The sequence below is a fragment of the Ovis aries genome, chromosome 13 (assembly GCF_016772045.2).
Source record: "Ovis aries strain OAR_USU_Benz2616 breed Rambouillet chromosome 13, ARS-UI_Ramb_v3.0, whole genome shotgun sequence".
Taxonomy (NCBI): Eukaryota; Metazoa; Chordata; class Mammalia; order Artiodactyla; family Bovidae; genus Ovis; species Ovis aries.
The window spans coordinates 60,487,046-60,502,205 of record NC_056066.1 but is presented as its reverse complement, the minus strand read 5'-3'; the positions used below and the strand labels follow the sequence as shown (position 1 = coordinate 60,502,205).

Here is a 15,160-nt window from a genome sequence, read left to right as displayed (position 1 = left end):
GCAGAAAAATATGATAGAATGAATAATAATAGACTTTCAAAAAATAGATATTGCATTAAATTCTAATTTTATGGGTATGGCAGAATATAAACAAACTTAAAATTTAAAAAGGAAAAATTTTATAATATTTCTAATTGCTAAGGAACTCTTTTTGCATATTAAATGGATTATTGTGAATAACAGATTCTATGCATTCAGATTGAATTGAAAAGAAAATCTGTAATATTTTTACGTGCCAATTTTTATAACACACCTATAATCATATCATCTTATTATATGAGTTTATTATGGAATATTTTATGTCTCAATTTAAAATTGTTTTAGAAAACACTTAACCTTCAAAATTCAAAACAGTTAGGCTACGTACATCACCTGGTGCAGACTGATGATGTTTGTCTATTACCCTGATTGTTATGTTTTGTTTTTTTTTTTTCCTCTGAGGCATTTTATTTGTATGTATTACATCCCTAGAAAAAGAATCCAAGGATTTTCCCTCCTGTACGTTTTCGTCTTGCTTCTTCATGGTCCATGATGCCAGCTGAGGTTGTCAGTACAATGAAACCAAACTGACGGGATGGGAGCAGGTTATTCTGCCATTTTTCTAGATCTTTGAGTTGTACATCAAATCTGGGGCTGATCACTCCACACTTATTTAGCCTGCCTGTGAGGTTCACAACAATTTTCCCAGCCCTGTGATCATCAATGATTTCAAATTCGCCATTGTAACCATGCTTCATCATCACTGTTAGAAACCTGACGATGACTTTGGAGCACGGCCTAATAAGGACCTGGCATTTGCCTCTCTTCTCGGCATTGTTGATACTCTTTAGAGCATCAGCCAGGACATTCATGTGCACCATTATGGCGGCACGGAAAGATGGCGGAAAGACTGTTATGTTTTTTAAAACATTTCTCTATATTCTTTTTCCATGATTGTAGGCATTCACCATTGTGCAGCATGATAGCTTTTGCTTGCTTTTCATTACTGCTGTTTAGGATGCCCGTAGCTTAATAATCCATCAGTTCTCTAAAAGGGAATTGGCCTCCAAATTGTTGCTAACTTCATATAAAATGTTAGAAACATAGTATTTGCATTTGCTTCCCTTTTTTTTTTTTTTTACTTTATTTTACTTTTACAATACTGTATTGGTTTTGCCATACATTGACATGAATCCACCATGGGTGTACATGCATTCCCAAACATGAACCCCCCTCCTGCCTCCTTCCCCATAACATCTCTCTGGGTCATCACCGTGCACCAGCCCCAAGCATGCTGTATCCTGCGTCGGACATAGACGGCTTCCCTTTTGCATAGATTCCATTTATAGTCTGAAATACTATATCTCTTAAGTTATACTTGTTAGACATGTGATCTGGTACATTAGACATATTTTACATTTATACATCCTCCATTCTCAAGGTTTCCTTTTCATTTTATTGATGGTAACTTTTAAAGTACAAGTTTTAAATGTCGATGAACTTTCATTTTTTGTCTGTTGTTTTTGGTGTCATATCTAAAAATTCATTGCTAAACTCAAGATCATGAAGATTTGCTCTTGCATTTTCTTCTGATAACTTTTAATTTTAACTCTTACATTTATCTCTTTGATCCATTTTAATTTTTGTATGATATCATATAAGAATCTAAATCTGGTCCTTTATACATGGTTCTCTAGTTTCCTCAATTCTGTTTGTTAAAAAGATGATTATATCTTCATTTAATTGTTTTGAAATCCTTATAGAAAATTAGTTGAGAAATGTCTATTTAGTTCTTTGGCCCATTTTTGATTGGGTCGTTTATTTTCTGGAGTTGAGCTGCAGAAGTTGCTTGTATATTTTGAGATTAGTTGTTTGTCAGTTGCTTCATTTGCTATTATTTTCTCCCATTCAGAAGGCTGTCTTTTCACCTTGCTTATATTTTCCTTTGTTGTGCAGAAGCTTTTAATTTTAATTAGATCCCATTTGTTTATTTTTGCTTTATTTCCAGAATTCTGGGAGGTGGATCATAGAGGATCCTGCTGTGATTTATGTCTGAGAGTGTTTTGCCTATGTTCTCCTCTAGGAGTTTTATAGTTTCTGATCTTACATTTAGATCTTTAATCCATTTTGAGTTTATTTTTGTGTGCGGTGTTAGAAAGTGATCTAGTTTCATTCTTTTACAAGTGGTTGACCAGTTTTCCCAGCACCACTTGTTAAAGAGATTGTCTTTACTCCATTGTATATTCTTGCCTCCTTTGTCAAAGATAAGGTGTCCATATGTGTGGATTTATCTCTGGGCTTTCTATTTTGTTCCATTGATCTATATGTCTGTCTTTGTGCCAGTACCATACTGTCTTGATGACTGTGGCTTTGTAGTAGAGCCTGAAGTCAGGCAAGTTGATTCCTCCAGTTCCATTCTTCTTTCTCAAGATTGCTTTGGCTATTCGAGGTTTTTTGTATTTCCATACAAATCTTGAAATTATTTGTTCTAGTTCTGTGAAAATGTGGCTGGTAGCTTGATAGGGATTGCATTGAATTTGTAAATTGCTTTGGGTAGTATACTCATTTTCACTATATTGATTCTTCCAATCCATGAACATGGTATATTTCTCCACCTACTAGTGTCCTCTTTGATTTCTTTCATCAGTGTTTTATAGTTTTCTATATATAGGTCTTTAGTTTCTTTAGGTAGATATATTCCTAAGTATTTTATTCTTTTTGTTGCAATGGTGAATGGAATTGTTTCCTTAATTTCTTTTCTACTTTCTCATTATTCGTGTATAGGAATGCAAGGGATTTCTGTGTGTTGATTTTATATCCTGCAACTTTACTATATTCATTGATGAGCTCTAGTAAACTCAAAATGGATTAAAGATCTAAATGTAAGATCAGAAACTATAAAACTCCTAGAGGAGAACATAGGCAAAACACTCTCAGACATAAATCACAGCAGGATCCTCTATGATCCACCTCCCAGAATGCTGGAAATAAAAGCAAAAATAAACAAATGGGATCTAATTAAAATTAAAAGCTTCTGCACAACAAAGGAAAATATAAGCAAGGTGAAAAGACAGCCTTCTGAATGGGAGAAAATAATAGCAAATGAAGCAACTGACAAACAACTAATCTCAAAATATACAAGCAACTTCTGCAGCTCAACTCCAGAAAAATAAACGACCCTATCAAAAAATGGGCCAAAGAACTAAATAGACATTTCTCCAAAGAAGACATACGGATGGCTAACAAACACATGAAAAGATGCTCAACATCACTCATTATTAGAGAAATGCAAATCAAAACCACAATGAGGTACCACTTCACACCAGTCAGAATGGCTGCGATCCAAAAATCTGCAAGCAATAAATGCTGGAGAGGGTGTGGAGAAAAGGAACCCTCCTACACTGTTGGTGGGAATGCAAACTAGTACAGCCACTATGGAAAACAGTGTGGAGATTCCTTAAAAATTGCAAATAGAACTACCTTATGACCCAGCAATCCCACTTCTGGGCATACACACCGAGGAAACCAGAATTGAAAGAGACATGTACCCCAATGTTCATCGCAGCACTGTTTATAATAGCCAGGACATGGAAACAACCTAGATGTCCATCAGCAGATGAATGGATAAGAAAGCTGTGGTACATATACACAATGGAGTATTACTCAGCCGTTAAAAGAATTCATTTGAATCAGTTCTGATGAGATGGATGAAACTGGAGCCAATTATACAGAGTGAAGTAAGCCAGAAAGAAAACACCAATACAGTATACTAACACATATATATGGAATTTAGGAAGATGGCAATGACGACCCTGTATGCAAGACAGGGAAAGAGACACAGATGTGTATAACGGACTTTTGGACTCAGAGGGAGAGGAGAGGGTGGGATGATTTGGGAGAATGACATTCTAACATGTATACTATCATGTGAATTGAATCGCCAGTCTATGTCTGACGCAGGATGCAGCATGCTTGGGGCTGGTGCATGGGGATGACCCAGAAAGATGTTATGGGAGGGAGGTGGGAGGGGTTCATGTTTGGGAATGCATGTAAGAATTAAAGATTTTAAAATTTAAAAATAAAAACTAAAAAAAAAAAAGAAAATCAGTTGACATAGCATTAAGATTCATTTCCAGACCCTCATTCTATTCCATTGATACGTGTATCTAGTTGTTTTGGATAGTCCCCATTGCCTGTCAGGTTTGATGATTCACCAGGACTCATAAGACCTATATAAGCTCATGTGTGCAATTTATTACATTTAAAGAGTACAGGCTAAAATCAGCAAAGGAAAACGATATGGAATGCATCTAGGAGAAACCAGGTGTGAGATTCTTAGTGAAGTCACATGGACATAGCCTTATTCTCCCAGTCATAATGTGTGATAACACATTTACAGTGCTCCCAGACAAGGAAGCTCACTAGAGCCTTGGTGTCCAGGGTTTTTATTGGGGATCAGTTACATAGGCTTGGAGCATCCATGTGAGTGAAATTAGCTACTCAGTCTTCAATCCCTTCTTCCAGTGTTCATACAGATACAGTTTAGCTTAAAAGCCCCAGTCTTATAAAAATAAGTATTTATTATTAATATATATTAATATTATATATAATATAATATTATATTATATTTTATTATATATAATATAATGTGATTGGCATGGCCCAAGCCACAGTTCTAGAGACATTTTCTCAGGCAGGATATTTTAAGAGCTCAAAAATTATTTGCGATTCTGGTTATAGACCAATTCTGATGGCTTTTGAAATGTGTAGGCTTGGGCAATCACAAATGTGTTGAGTTAGTTATTTAGTTCATAGTTCACATCCATGGCCCTTTACGCAGGCCCTCTTACAGAAAAATGATCCTGATTCTGTGAGAATCCACAATTAGGTTAACAGTTACATTATGAGTATAAAAATAACATCAGGATCTGGGCTTCCCAGGTAGCGCTAGTGGTAAAGATCCCACCTCCCAATGCAGGGGACGAAAGAGATGGGGATTTGATCTCTGGGTTGGGAAGATCCCCTGGAGAAAAAAATGGAAACCTACTCCACTTTTTGCCTGGAGAATCCCATGGACAGAGGAGCTTGGTGGGCTACAGTCCAGTGGGGTCACAAAGAGTCCGACACAACTAAAGCGACTTAGCACACTTGCAAGTATATTCCTAACACAGAGAAGCTAACGTGGGTTAGGGATGGACTTCAAGAAGCAAGCAATCACTCTGTAAATCCATTACATAATTTTTCATATTTGTGTACTAATATATTACTTTATTCCCTCTTCATCTATGACTTTTACTTTATGATAAATTTGTATAGAACTATTTAGCATAGAAACTAGCCAATGGTTAACTAAATCCAGTTTTTCCTCAGGCAAGTGATATTACATTGCTAATATATTCCCAGGATGCTTTAACTATACTCCTCAATATATCTGATCATCAATATCGATATTATCTCGTGACTTAATCAATAAGATAATTGAACATTATTAACAATGCCAATGTTACACCATTTCACAGTAGATCATAATACAATTTAGTTTCATTTACAGAACAAATTAGTAAGAATTGAAGAAATCTTAACTATGCTTTCCCAACAGAAATGGCACTTGCCCATATAAAAGAGATAATTACGGGGACTTCTCTGGTGGTTCAGTGGCTAGTACGCCTCAATTCCACCGCAGGCAGCATGGATTTGAACCCTGGTCAGGGAACTAACATTCTGCACACCACATGGTACACCCAATAAATAAAATAAAGATATTATTATGGACAGATATTGTTACAATTATTTCATTATCTCTGGGTTTGAAGCGGCTTAGCAGCAACAGCAGCAGCAGCAGAGACAACGCCTTGCTTAATAGTGTTTCTCTGACATTACTCAGACATAACATGCATTTCAGATGCCAATCTTATTTTATTTCCCTCATTCTTTGAGGCAAATTCAATAAATGCCCCAAAGTAAGTTAGTTCCTAAAAATTTATACATATTACTGTTTCAGGAACTTTTCTTTTTAAATTTATTTTTAATCAAATTTTATAAAATTATAATAGTTACTATGTAATACTATGTGCTTTAGGTGTACAGCAAAGTATTGTTATTTTTTCCAGATAATATTTCATCACAAGTTGCTACAAGATATTGAATATAATTCCCTGTTCTATACAGTATATCTTTGAGCTTATCTATTTTATATATAGTAGTTTGTTAATTCTATACTCTTGATTTGTCCCTTCTCCCCTCTTCACTTTGATAATCATGTTTGTTTTCTACATACATGAGTCTCTTTCTGTTTTATATGTGTATTCTTTTGTATTATTTTTTTGGTTTCACATATTGAAGATATCATAATATTTATCATTCTCTGTTTGACTTACTTCACTAAGTAAAATATTCTCTGGATCCATCTGTGTTGTTGCAAATGGCATTATTTTATTATATATATTGTTGCTGTTCAGTCCCTCAGTCATGCCCAACTCTTTGCAGCCCCATGGACTGCAGCACACCAGGCTTCCCTGTCCATCACCATCTCCCAGAGCTGGCTCAAACTCATGTTCATTGAATCGGTGATGCCATCCAAACATTTCATTCTCCATTGTCCCCTTCTCCTCCTGCCTTCAATCTTTCCCAGCATCAGGGTCTTTTCAATGAGTCATCTCTTCACATCAGGTGGCCAAGGTATTTCAGCTTCGGCTTCAGCATCAGTCCTTCCAATGAATATTTGGTGTTGATTTCCTTTAGGATTGATTGGTTTGATCTTCTTTCAGTCCAAGGGACTCTCAAGAGTCTTCTCCAACACCACAGTTCGAAAGCATCAATTTTTCAGTGCTCGGCCTTCTTTATCGTCCAACTCTCACATCCATCTGTGACTACTATATGGAAAAACCATAGCTTTGACTATATGGACCTTTGACAGCAAAGTAATGTCTCAGCTTTTTAGTATGCTGTCTAGGTTTGTCATAACTATTCTTCCAAGGAGCAAGGGTCTTTTAATTTCATGGCAGCAGTCACCTTCCACAGTGATTTTGGAGCCCAAGAAAATAAAATCTGTCATTGCTTCTACTTTTCTGCCTTCTATTTGCCATGAAGTGATGGGACTGGATGTCATGAACTCCATTTTTTGAATGTTGAATTTGAAGCCAGCTTTTTCACTCTCTTCCTTCACCTTCATCAAGAGGCTCTTTATTTCTTCTTAACTTTCTGCCATTAGAATGGTATCATCTGCATATCTGAGATTGTTAATATTTCTCCTGGAACTCTTGATTCTAGCTTGTGATTCATCCAGCCCAGCATTTCACATGATGTACTCTGCATATAAATTAAAGAGCAAGGAGACAATATACAACCTTGTACTCCTTTCCCAATTTTGAAACACTCAATTTTGGAACTTGTTCCATGGCAAGTTCCAACTGTTGCTTCTTACCCACAAGCAGGTATCTCAGGAGACAGGGAAGGTGCTCTGGTATTCCCATCTCTTTAAGAATTTTCCAGTTTGTTGTGATCCACACAGTCAAAGGATTTAGCATAGTTAATGAAGCAGAAGTAGATGTTTTTCTGTAACTCCCATGCTTTGTCCATGACCCAACAAATGTTGGCAATTTGATCTCTGGTTCCTCTGCCTCTTTGAAACGCAGCTTGTACATTTGGAAGTTCTCTGTTCACGTAACGCTAAAGCCTAGCTTGAAGGATTTTGAGCAAAACCTTGCTAGGATGTGAAATGAGTGCAACTGTATGGTAGCTTGAGCATTCTGTGGCATTGCCCTTCTTTGGAACTGAAATGAAAACTGATCTTTCCCTTCATGGATCACATCCTTGTTATGGCCAAGGGGCTTGCATTACTCAGTGAAGCAAAGAACCATTAGCCATGCTGTGCAGGGCCACCCAAAATGGACAGGTCATAATGAAGAGTTCTGACAAAATGTGGTTCACTAGAAAAGGAAATGACAATCCACTCCTGTATTCCTGCCTGGAGAACCCCATGGACAGTATGAGAAGGCAAAACAATCTAACCTTATATTTAAAGCAACTAGATAAAGAAGACCAATAAAAACCCAAGTTAGTAGAAAGAAAGAAATCATAAAGATCAGAGCAGAAATAAATGAAGTAGAAACAGAGACAGCAATAGAAAAAAATCAATGAAACTGAAAGCTGGTTCTTTGAGATCATAAACCAAAATCGATAAATCTTTAGCCAGACTCATCAAGGAAAAAAAGGAGAGGACTCAAATCAATAAAATCAGAAATAAAAAAGAAGTTACAATGGACACCATAGAAATACAAAGATCATAAAAGTATACTACAAGCAACAAAACATCAATATAGTAGACAACCTGGAAGAAATGGACAAATTCTTAAAAAGGTACAGCCTTCCAAGATTGACTCAGGAAGAAAAAGAAACTACAAACAGATGAATCCTGAGTCCTGAAATGTAAACTGAGATTAAGAAACTTCCAACAAACAAAAGTCCACGACCAGATGGCTTCACAGGGGAATTCTATCAAACATTTAGAGAAAAGTTAAAATCTATCTTTTTGAAACTCTTTTCAAAAATTGCAGAGAAAGAACCACTCCGAAGCACATTCTATGAGGCCACCATTACTGTGATACCAAAACAGACAAAAATATTATAAGAGAAAATTACAGGCCAATAAAACAAATGAATATAGATACAAAAGCTCTCAACAAAATGCTAGTAAATCTAGTCCAAAAACACATTAAATGCATCAAACACCATGATCAAGTGAGATTTATCCCATGGATATAAGTATTTTTCAATATATGCAAATCAAATCATATGATATATCACATAACAAACTGGAGAATACAAATCATATGATCATTTCAATAGCTGCAGAAAAAGTTTTTTACAAAATATAATACTCATTTATGATAGAAACAAAACAAAACTCTCCAGTAAGTAAGCAGAGAGGGAACTTACCTCAACATAATGTAGGTCATATACAACAAACTCAAAGCAAACATTCTCAACAGTGAAAAACTGACAGCATTTCCACCAAAATCAGGAAAAAAAAAAATGATGTCCAGTCTCTCCACTTTCATTTAACATAGTTTCACAACTCCTAGCCATGGCAATTAGAGAAGAAATAGAAAAAAAAAAAAAGGAATCCAAATAGGATAATAAAAAGTAAAACTGTCACTGTTTACAGATGACATGACACTAATACATAGAAGATTCTAAAGATACTATCAGAAAACTACTAGAGCTCACCAATGAATACAGTAAAGTTGCAGAAATACACAGAAGATACACAGAAATATACAGAAGTTTCTTGCATTCCTATACACAAACAAAGATCAGAAAGAGAAGTTAAAGAAACAAATCCATTTACCAGTGAATCACAAAGAATAAAATACCTGAGAATAAGCCTCCTAAGAAGGAAAAAGAGCTATACTCAAAAACCTATAAGACATTGATAAAAGAAATCAAAGCTGACACAAGCAGGTCAAGAGATATGCCATGTTCTTGGATTGGAGGAATCAACATTATCAAAATAGCTGTACTACCCAAAGCAATCTACAGATTCAGTGCAATCTCTACAAATTATCAATGGCATTTTTCCCAGAACTAGAGCAAAAAAAAAAACAATAAAATTTGTTTGGAAAAACAAAAGTTTCTGAATAACCAAAGCAACCTTGAGACAGAAAAATGGAACTGGAAGAATCAGGCTCCCTAAATTCAGACTGTACTACAAAGCTACAGTCATGAGATCAGTATGGTACTAGAACAAAAGTCGAAATATAGATCAATGGAACAGAATAGAAACACAAAGATAAACCTATGACAAAGGAGGCAAGATTAAACAATGGAGAAAAACTTCAATAATTGTGCTGGGAAAACTGGACAGCTGCATGTGAAAGAATGAAATTAGAGCACTCCTTAACACCATACACAAAAATAAACTCAGAATGGATTAAAGACATAAATCTTAGAGGAAAACATAGGCAGAACACTCTGACATAAATTAAGCAACATCCTTTTTGACCCATCTCCTAGAGTGATGAAAATAAAAATAAACAAATAAGACCTAATTGCACTTAAAAGCTCTTGAACAGTAAAGGAAACCATTAACAAGATGAAAAGACAACCCTCAGAATGGGAGAAAATATTTGCAAACAAAGCAAATAACAAAGGATTAATCTCCAAAATACATAAGCAGCTCATATAGTTCAATATAAGAAAAACAAACAGCCCAATCAAAAATTGGTAGGCCTAAATAGACATTTGTCCAAAGAAGATATATAGATAGCTAATAAACACACAAAAAGATGCTCAAATAGCTCAGTCATTGTCCGACTCCATGGACTGCAGCGCACCAAGCCTCCCTGTCCATCACCAACTCCCGGAGTTCACTCAAACTCATGTCCATAGAGTCAGTGATACCATCCAGCCATCTCATCCTCTGTCATCCCCTTCTCGTCCTGCCCTCAACCCCTCCCAGCGTCAGGGTCTTTTCCAATGAGTCAACTCTTCTCATGAGGCGGCCAAAGTATTGGAGTTTCAGCCTCAGCATCAGTCCTTCCAATGAACACCCAGAACTGATCTCCTTTAGGATGCACTGGTTGGACCTCCTTGCAGTCCAAAGGACTCTCAAGAGTCTTCTCCAACACCACAGTTCAAAAGCATCAATTCTTTGGCACTCATCTTTCTTCACAGTCCAACTCTCACATCCATACATGACCACTGGAAAAACCATAGGCTTGACTAGACAGACCTTTGTTGGCAAAGTAATCTCTACTTTTGAATATGCTATCTAGGTTGGTCATAACTTTCCTTCCAAGGAGTAAGTGTATTTTAATTTCATGGCTACAATCACCATCTGCAGTGATTTTGGAGCCCCAAAAAATAAAGTCTGACACTGTTTCCACTGTCTCCCCATGTATTTCCCATGAAGTGATGGGACTGGATGCCATGATCTTCATTTTCTGAATGTTGAGCTTTAAGCCAACTTTTTCACTCTCCTCTTTCACTTTCATCAAGAGGCTTTTTAGTTCCTCTTCACTTTCTGCATTAAGGGTGGTGTCATCTGCATATCTGAGGTTATTGATATTTCTCCCGGCAATCTTGATTTCAGCTTGTGCTTCTTCCAGCCTAGCATTTCTCATGATGTACTCTGCATATAAGTTAAATAAGCAGGGTGACAATATACAGCCTTGACGTACTCCTTTTCCTATTTGGAACCAGTCTGTTGTTCCATGTCCAGTTCTAACTGTTGCTTCCTGACCTGCATACAGGTTTCTCAAGAGGCAGGTCAAGTGGTCTGGTATTCCCATCTCTTTCAGAATTTCCCACAGTTTATTAGAGAACTGCAAATCAAAACTATTAGATATCACCTCACACCAGTCAGGATGGCCATCATCAAAAAATCTACAAACAATAAATGCTAGAGTGGATGTGGAGGAACAAGAACCTTCTGACATTGTTAGTGGGAATGTAAATTGATACAACTGCTTTGGACAACAGTACAGAGGCTACTTTAAAAACTAGGAATAAAACTACCACAGGACTCAACAAGCTCAGTACTGGGCATATATCCTGAGAAAACCATAATTTAAAAAGACACATGTACCCCAGTGCTCATTGCAGCACTGTTTACAATTACTGAGACATGGAAGCAATTTTCATGTCTATTGACAGATGGATGGATAAAGAGAATGTGGTACATATAAACAATGGAATATTACTCAGCCATAAAAAGGAATGAAATTGGGTCACTTATATGTGAACCTAGAATCTGTCATACAGAATGAAATAAGTCAGAAAGGGAAAAACAAATATTATATATTAAAGCATATATGTGGAATCTAGAGAAATTGTATTAATGAACATATTCCCAAGGCAGGAAGAAACATGCAGATGTAGGTAACAGACATGTGAACATACAGAGGGGCAGCAAGGGGAGTGTGGGACCAACTGGAATATTAGGATTGACATATATATACTCACTTGTGTAAAATAGATAGCTAATGAGAACCAACTGTTAAGCATAGGAAACTCAGCTTGGTGCTGTGATGACATAGATGTGTGGAACTGGAGGGAGGGAGGTCCCAGAGGGAGGGGATATATGTTTACATATAACTGATTCACTTCATTGTACAGCAGAAACTAACACAACACTGTAGAGTAATTATGTGTGTGTGTGTGTGTGTCTGCTTCGTCACTCACTTGTATCTGACTCTGTGACCCCATGTACTGGAGCCAGCCAGGCTTCTCTGTCCATGGAATTTTCCCAGCAAGAATACTGGAGTGTGTTGCCACTCCCTTCTCCAGGAGATTGTCCCAACTCAGGGATCAAACCCAGGTCTCCTGCATTGCAGACAGATTCTTTACCATCTGAGCCACCAGGGAAGCCCCAAAGTAATTATACTCCAATTAAAATATAATTTTTTGTTTCTTTAGGTAAATTTATTCATAATTATTTTATTCTTGTCATCGCAAAGGTGAATGGGATTGTTTCCTTAATTTCTCTTTGTTTTCTCATTGTTAGTGTATAGAAATGCAAGGGATTTCTGTGTATTAATTTTATATCCTACAACTTTACTGTATTCATTGATTAACTCTAGTAATCAATTTTCTGGTGATGTCTTTAGGGTATTCTATGTAGAGGATCATGTCATCTGCAAACAGTGGGAGTTTTACTTCTTCTTTTCCAATCTGGATTCTTTTTATTTCTTTTTCTTCTCTGATTGCTGTGGTTAAAACTTCCAAAACTATGTTGGATAGTAGTAGTGAAAGTAGGCACCCTTGTCTTGTTCCTGACTTTAGGGGAAATGCTTTCAATTTTTCACCACTGAAGATAATGTTTGCTGTGGGTTTATCATATATGGCTTTTATTATGTTGTGGTATGTTCCTTCTATGCCTGCTTTCTGGAGAGTTTTTATCATAAATGGGTGTTGAATTTTGTCAAAGGCTTTCTCTGCATCTGTTGAGATAATCATATGGTTTTTATCTTTCAATTTGTTAATGTGTATCACATTGATTGATTTGCAAATATTGAAGAATCCTTGCCCTGGGATAAAGCCCAGGCCATGATGTATGATCTTTTTAATATATTGTTGGATTCTGTTTGCTAGAATTTTATTGAGGATTTTGCATCTATGTTCATCAGTCATATTGGCCTGTAGTTGTGTTGGGTTTTTTTTGTGTGTGGCATCTTTGTCTGGTATTAGGTGATGGTGGCCTCATAGAATGAGTTTGGGAGTTTACCTTCCTATGCAATTTTCTGGAAGCGTTTGACTAAGATAGGTGTTAGCTCTTCTCTAAATTTTTGGTAGAATTTACCTGTGAAGCCATCTAGTCTTGGGCTTTTGTTTGTTGGAAGATTTCTGTTTTGATTTCTGTAATCGTGATGGGTCTGCTAAGATTTTCCATTTCATCTTGGTTCCCATTCACCATTGCAATGAAAAGAATAAAATACTTACGAACAAATCTACCTAAAGAAACAAAAGCCTATACATAGAAAACTATAAAACACTGATGAAAGAAATCAAAGATGACACAAATAGATGGAGAAATATGCCATGTTCATGGATCAGAAGATCATGGATTATGGATCCATGTTCATGGGTCAAAAGAATCAATATGGTGAAAATGAGTATACTACCCAAAGCAATCTACAGATTCAATGCAATCCCTATCAAGGTACCAATGGTATTTTTCACAAAACTAGAATGAATAATTTCATGATTTGCATGGAAATATAGGGGAAAAAATTGTATGGAAATACAAAAACCTTGAATAGCCAAAGCAATCTTGAGAAAGAAGAGTGGAATTGGAGGAACCAGCCTGCCTGACTTCAGACTATACTACAAAGCTACTGTTATTAAGACAGTATGGTACTTTCACAAAGACAGAAATATAAATCAATGGACCAAAATAGAAAACCCAGAGATAAATCTACACACCTATGGACACTTTATCTTTGACAAAGGAGGCAAAAATACACAATGGAGAAAAGGCCATCTCTTTAACAAGTGGTGCTGGGAAAACTGGTCAACCACCTGAAAAAGAATGAAACCATACACAAAAATAAACTCAAAATGGATTAAAGATCTATATATAAGACCAGAAACTATAAAACTCCTAGAGGAAAATATAGGCAAAACACACTCTGATATAAATCACAGCAAGATCCTTTATGACCCACCTCCCAGAGTAATGGAAATAAAAGCAAAAATAAACAAATGGGACCTAATTAAACTTAAAAGCTTTTGCAGAAAGAGGGAAACTGTAAGCAAGGAGAAAAGACAATCCTCAGAATGGGAGAAAATAATAGTAAATGAAGAAAATGACAAAGAATTAATCTCAAAAATATACAAGCAGCTCATGCAGCTCAATGCCAGAAAAATAAACGACCCAATGAAAAAATGGACCAAGAACTAAACAAACATTTCTCCAAATAAGACATACAGATGGCTAACACACATGAAAAGATGCTCAACATCACTCATTATCAGAGAAATGCAGATCAAAACCACAATGAGGTACCATCTCACGCCGATCAGAGTGGCTGCTATCCAAAAGTCTACAAACAATAAATGCTGGAGAGGGTGTGGAGAAAAGGGAACCTTCTTACACTGTTGGTAGGAATGCAAACTAGTACAGCCACTTAGGAAAACAGTGTGGAGATTCCTTAAAAAACTGGAAATAGAACTGCCATACAACCCAGCAATCCCACTGCTGGGCATACACACTGAGGAAACAAGAATTGAAAGAGACATGTGTACCCCAGGGTTCATCGCAGCACTGTTTACAATAGTTAGGACATGGAAGCAATCTAAATGTCCATTGGCAGACGAATGGTAAGAAAGTTGTGGTACATATACACAATGGAATATTACTCAGCTATTAAAAAGAACTCTGATGCTGGGAAGGATTGGAGGCAGGAGGAGAAGGGGATGACAGAGGATGAGATGGCTGGATGGCATCACTGACTTGATGGGCGTGAGTTTGAGTGAACTTTGGGAGTTGGTGATGGACAGGAAGGCCTGGCATGCTGCGATTCATGGGGTCGCAAAGAGTCGGACACGACTGAGGGACTGAACTGAACTGAACTGAGCTGATTAAAAAGAATGCATCTGAATCAGTTCTAATGAGGTGGATGAAACTGGAGCCTATTATACAGAGTGAAGTAACTCAGGAAGAAAAACAGCAATACAGTAT

General features: G+C 36.6%; 2 protein-coding genes across 6 annotated transcripts in view; both read right to left on the bottom strand.

Moving 5' to 3' along the window:
* Window positions 1–15,160, bottom strand: part of C13H20orf96 (chromosome 13 C20orf96 homolog) — a 142,456-nt gene that overhangs the window by 29,218 nt on the left and 98,078 nt on the right. The window lies entirely within an intron of this gene.
* Window positions 417–889, bottom strand: LOC101109556 (small ribosomal subunit protein uS8-like). The gene has a single exon (XM_042229975.2). The coding sequence runs from the start codon at window positions 858–860 to the stop codon at window positions 468–470; it is 393 nt and encodes a 130-aa protein (XP_042085909.1). The 5' UTR covers window positions 861–889; the 3' UTR covers window positions 417–467.

Coding starts and splice junctions, on each gene's coding strand:
- LOC101109556 (XM_042229975.2), bottom strand. CDS start 860: ATGGTGCACATGAATGTCCTGGCTGATGCTCTAAAGAGTATCAACAAT.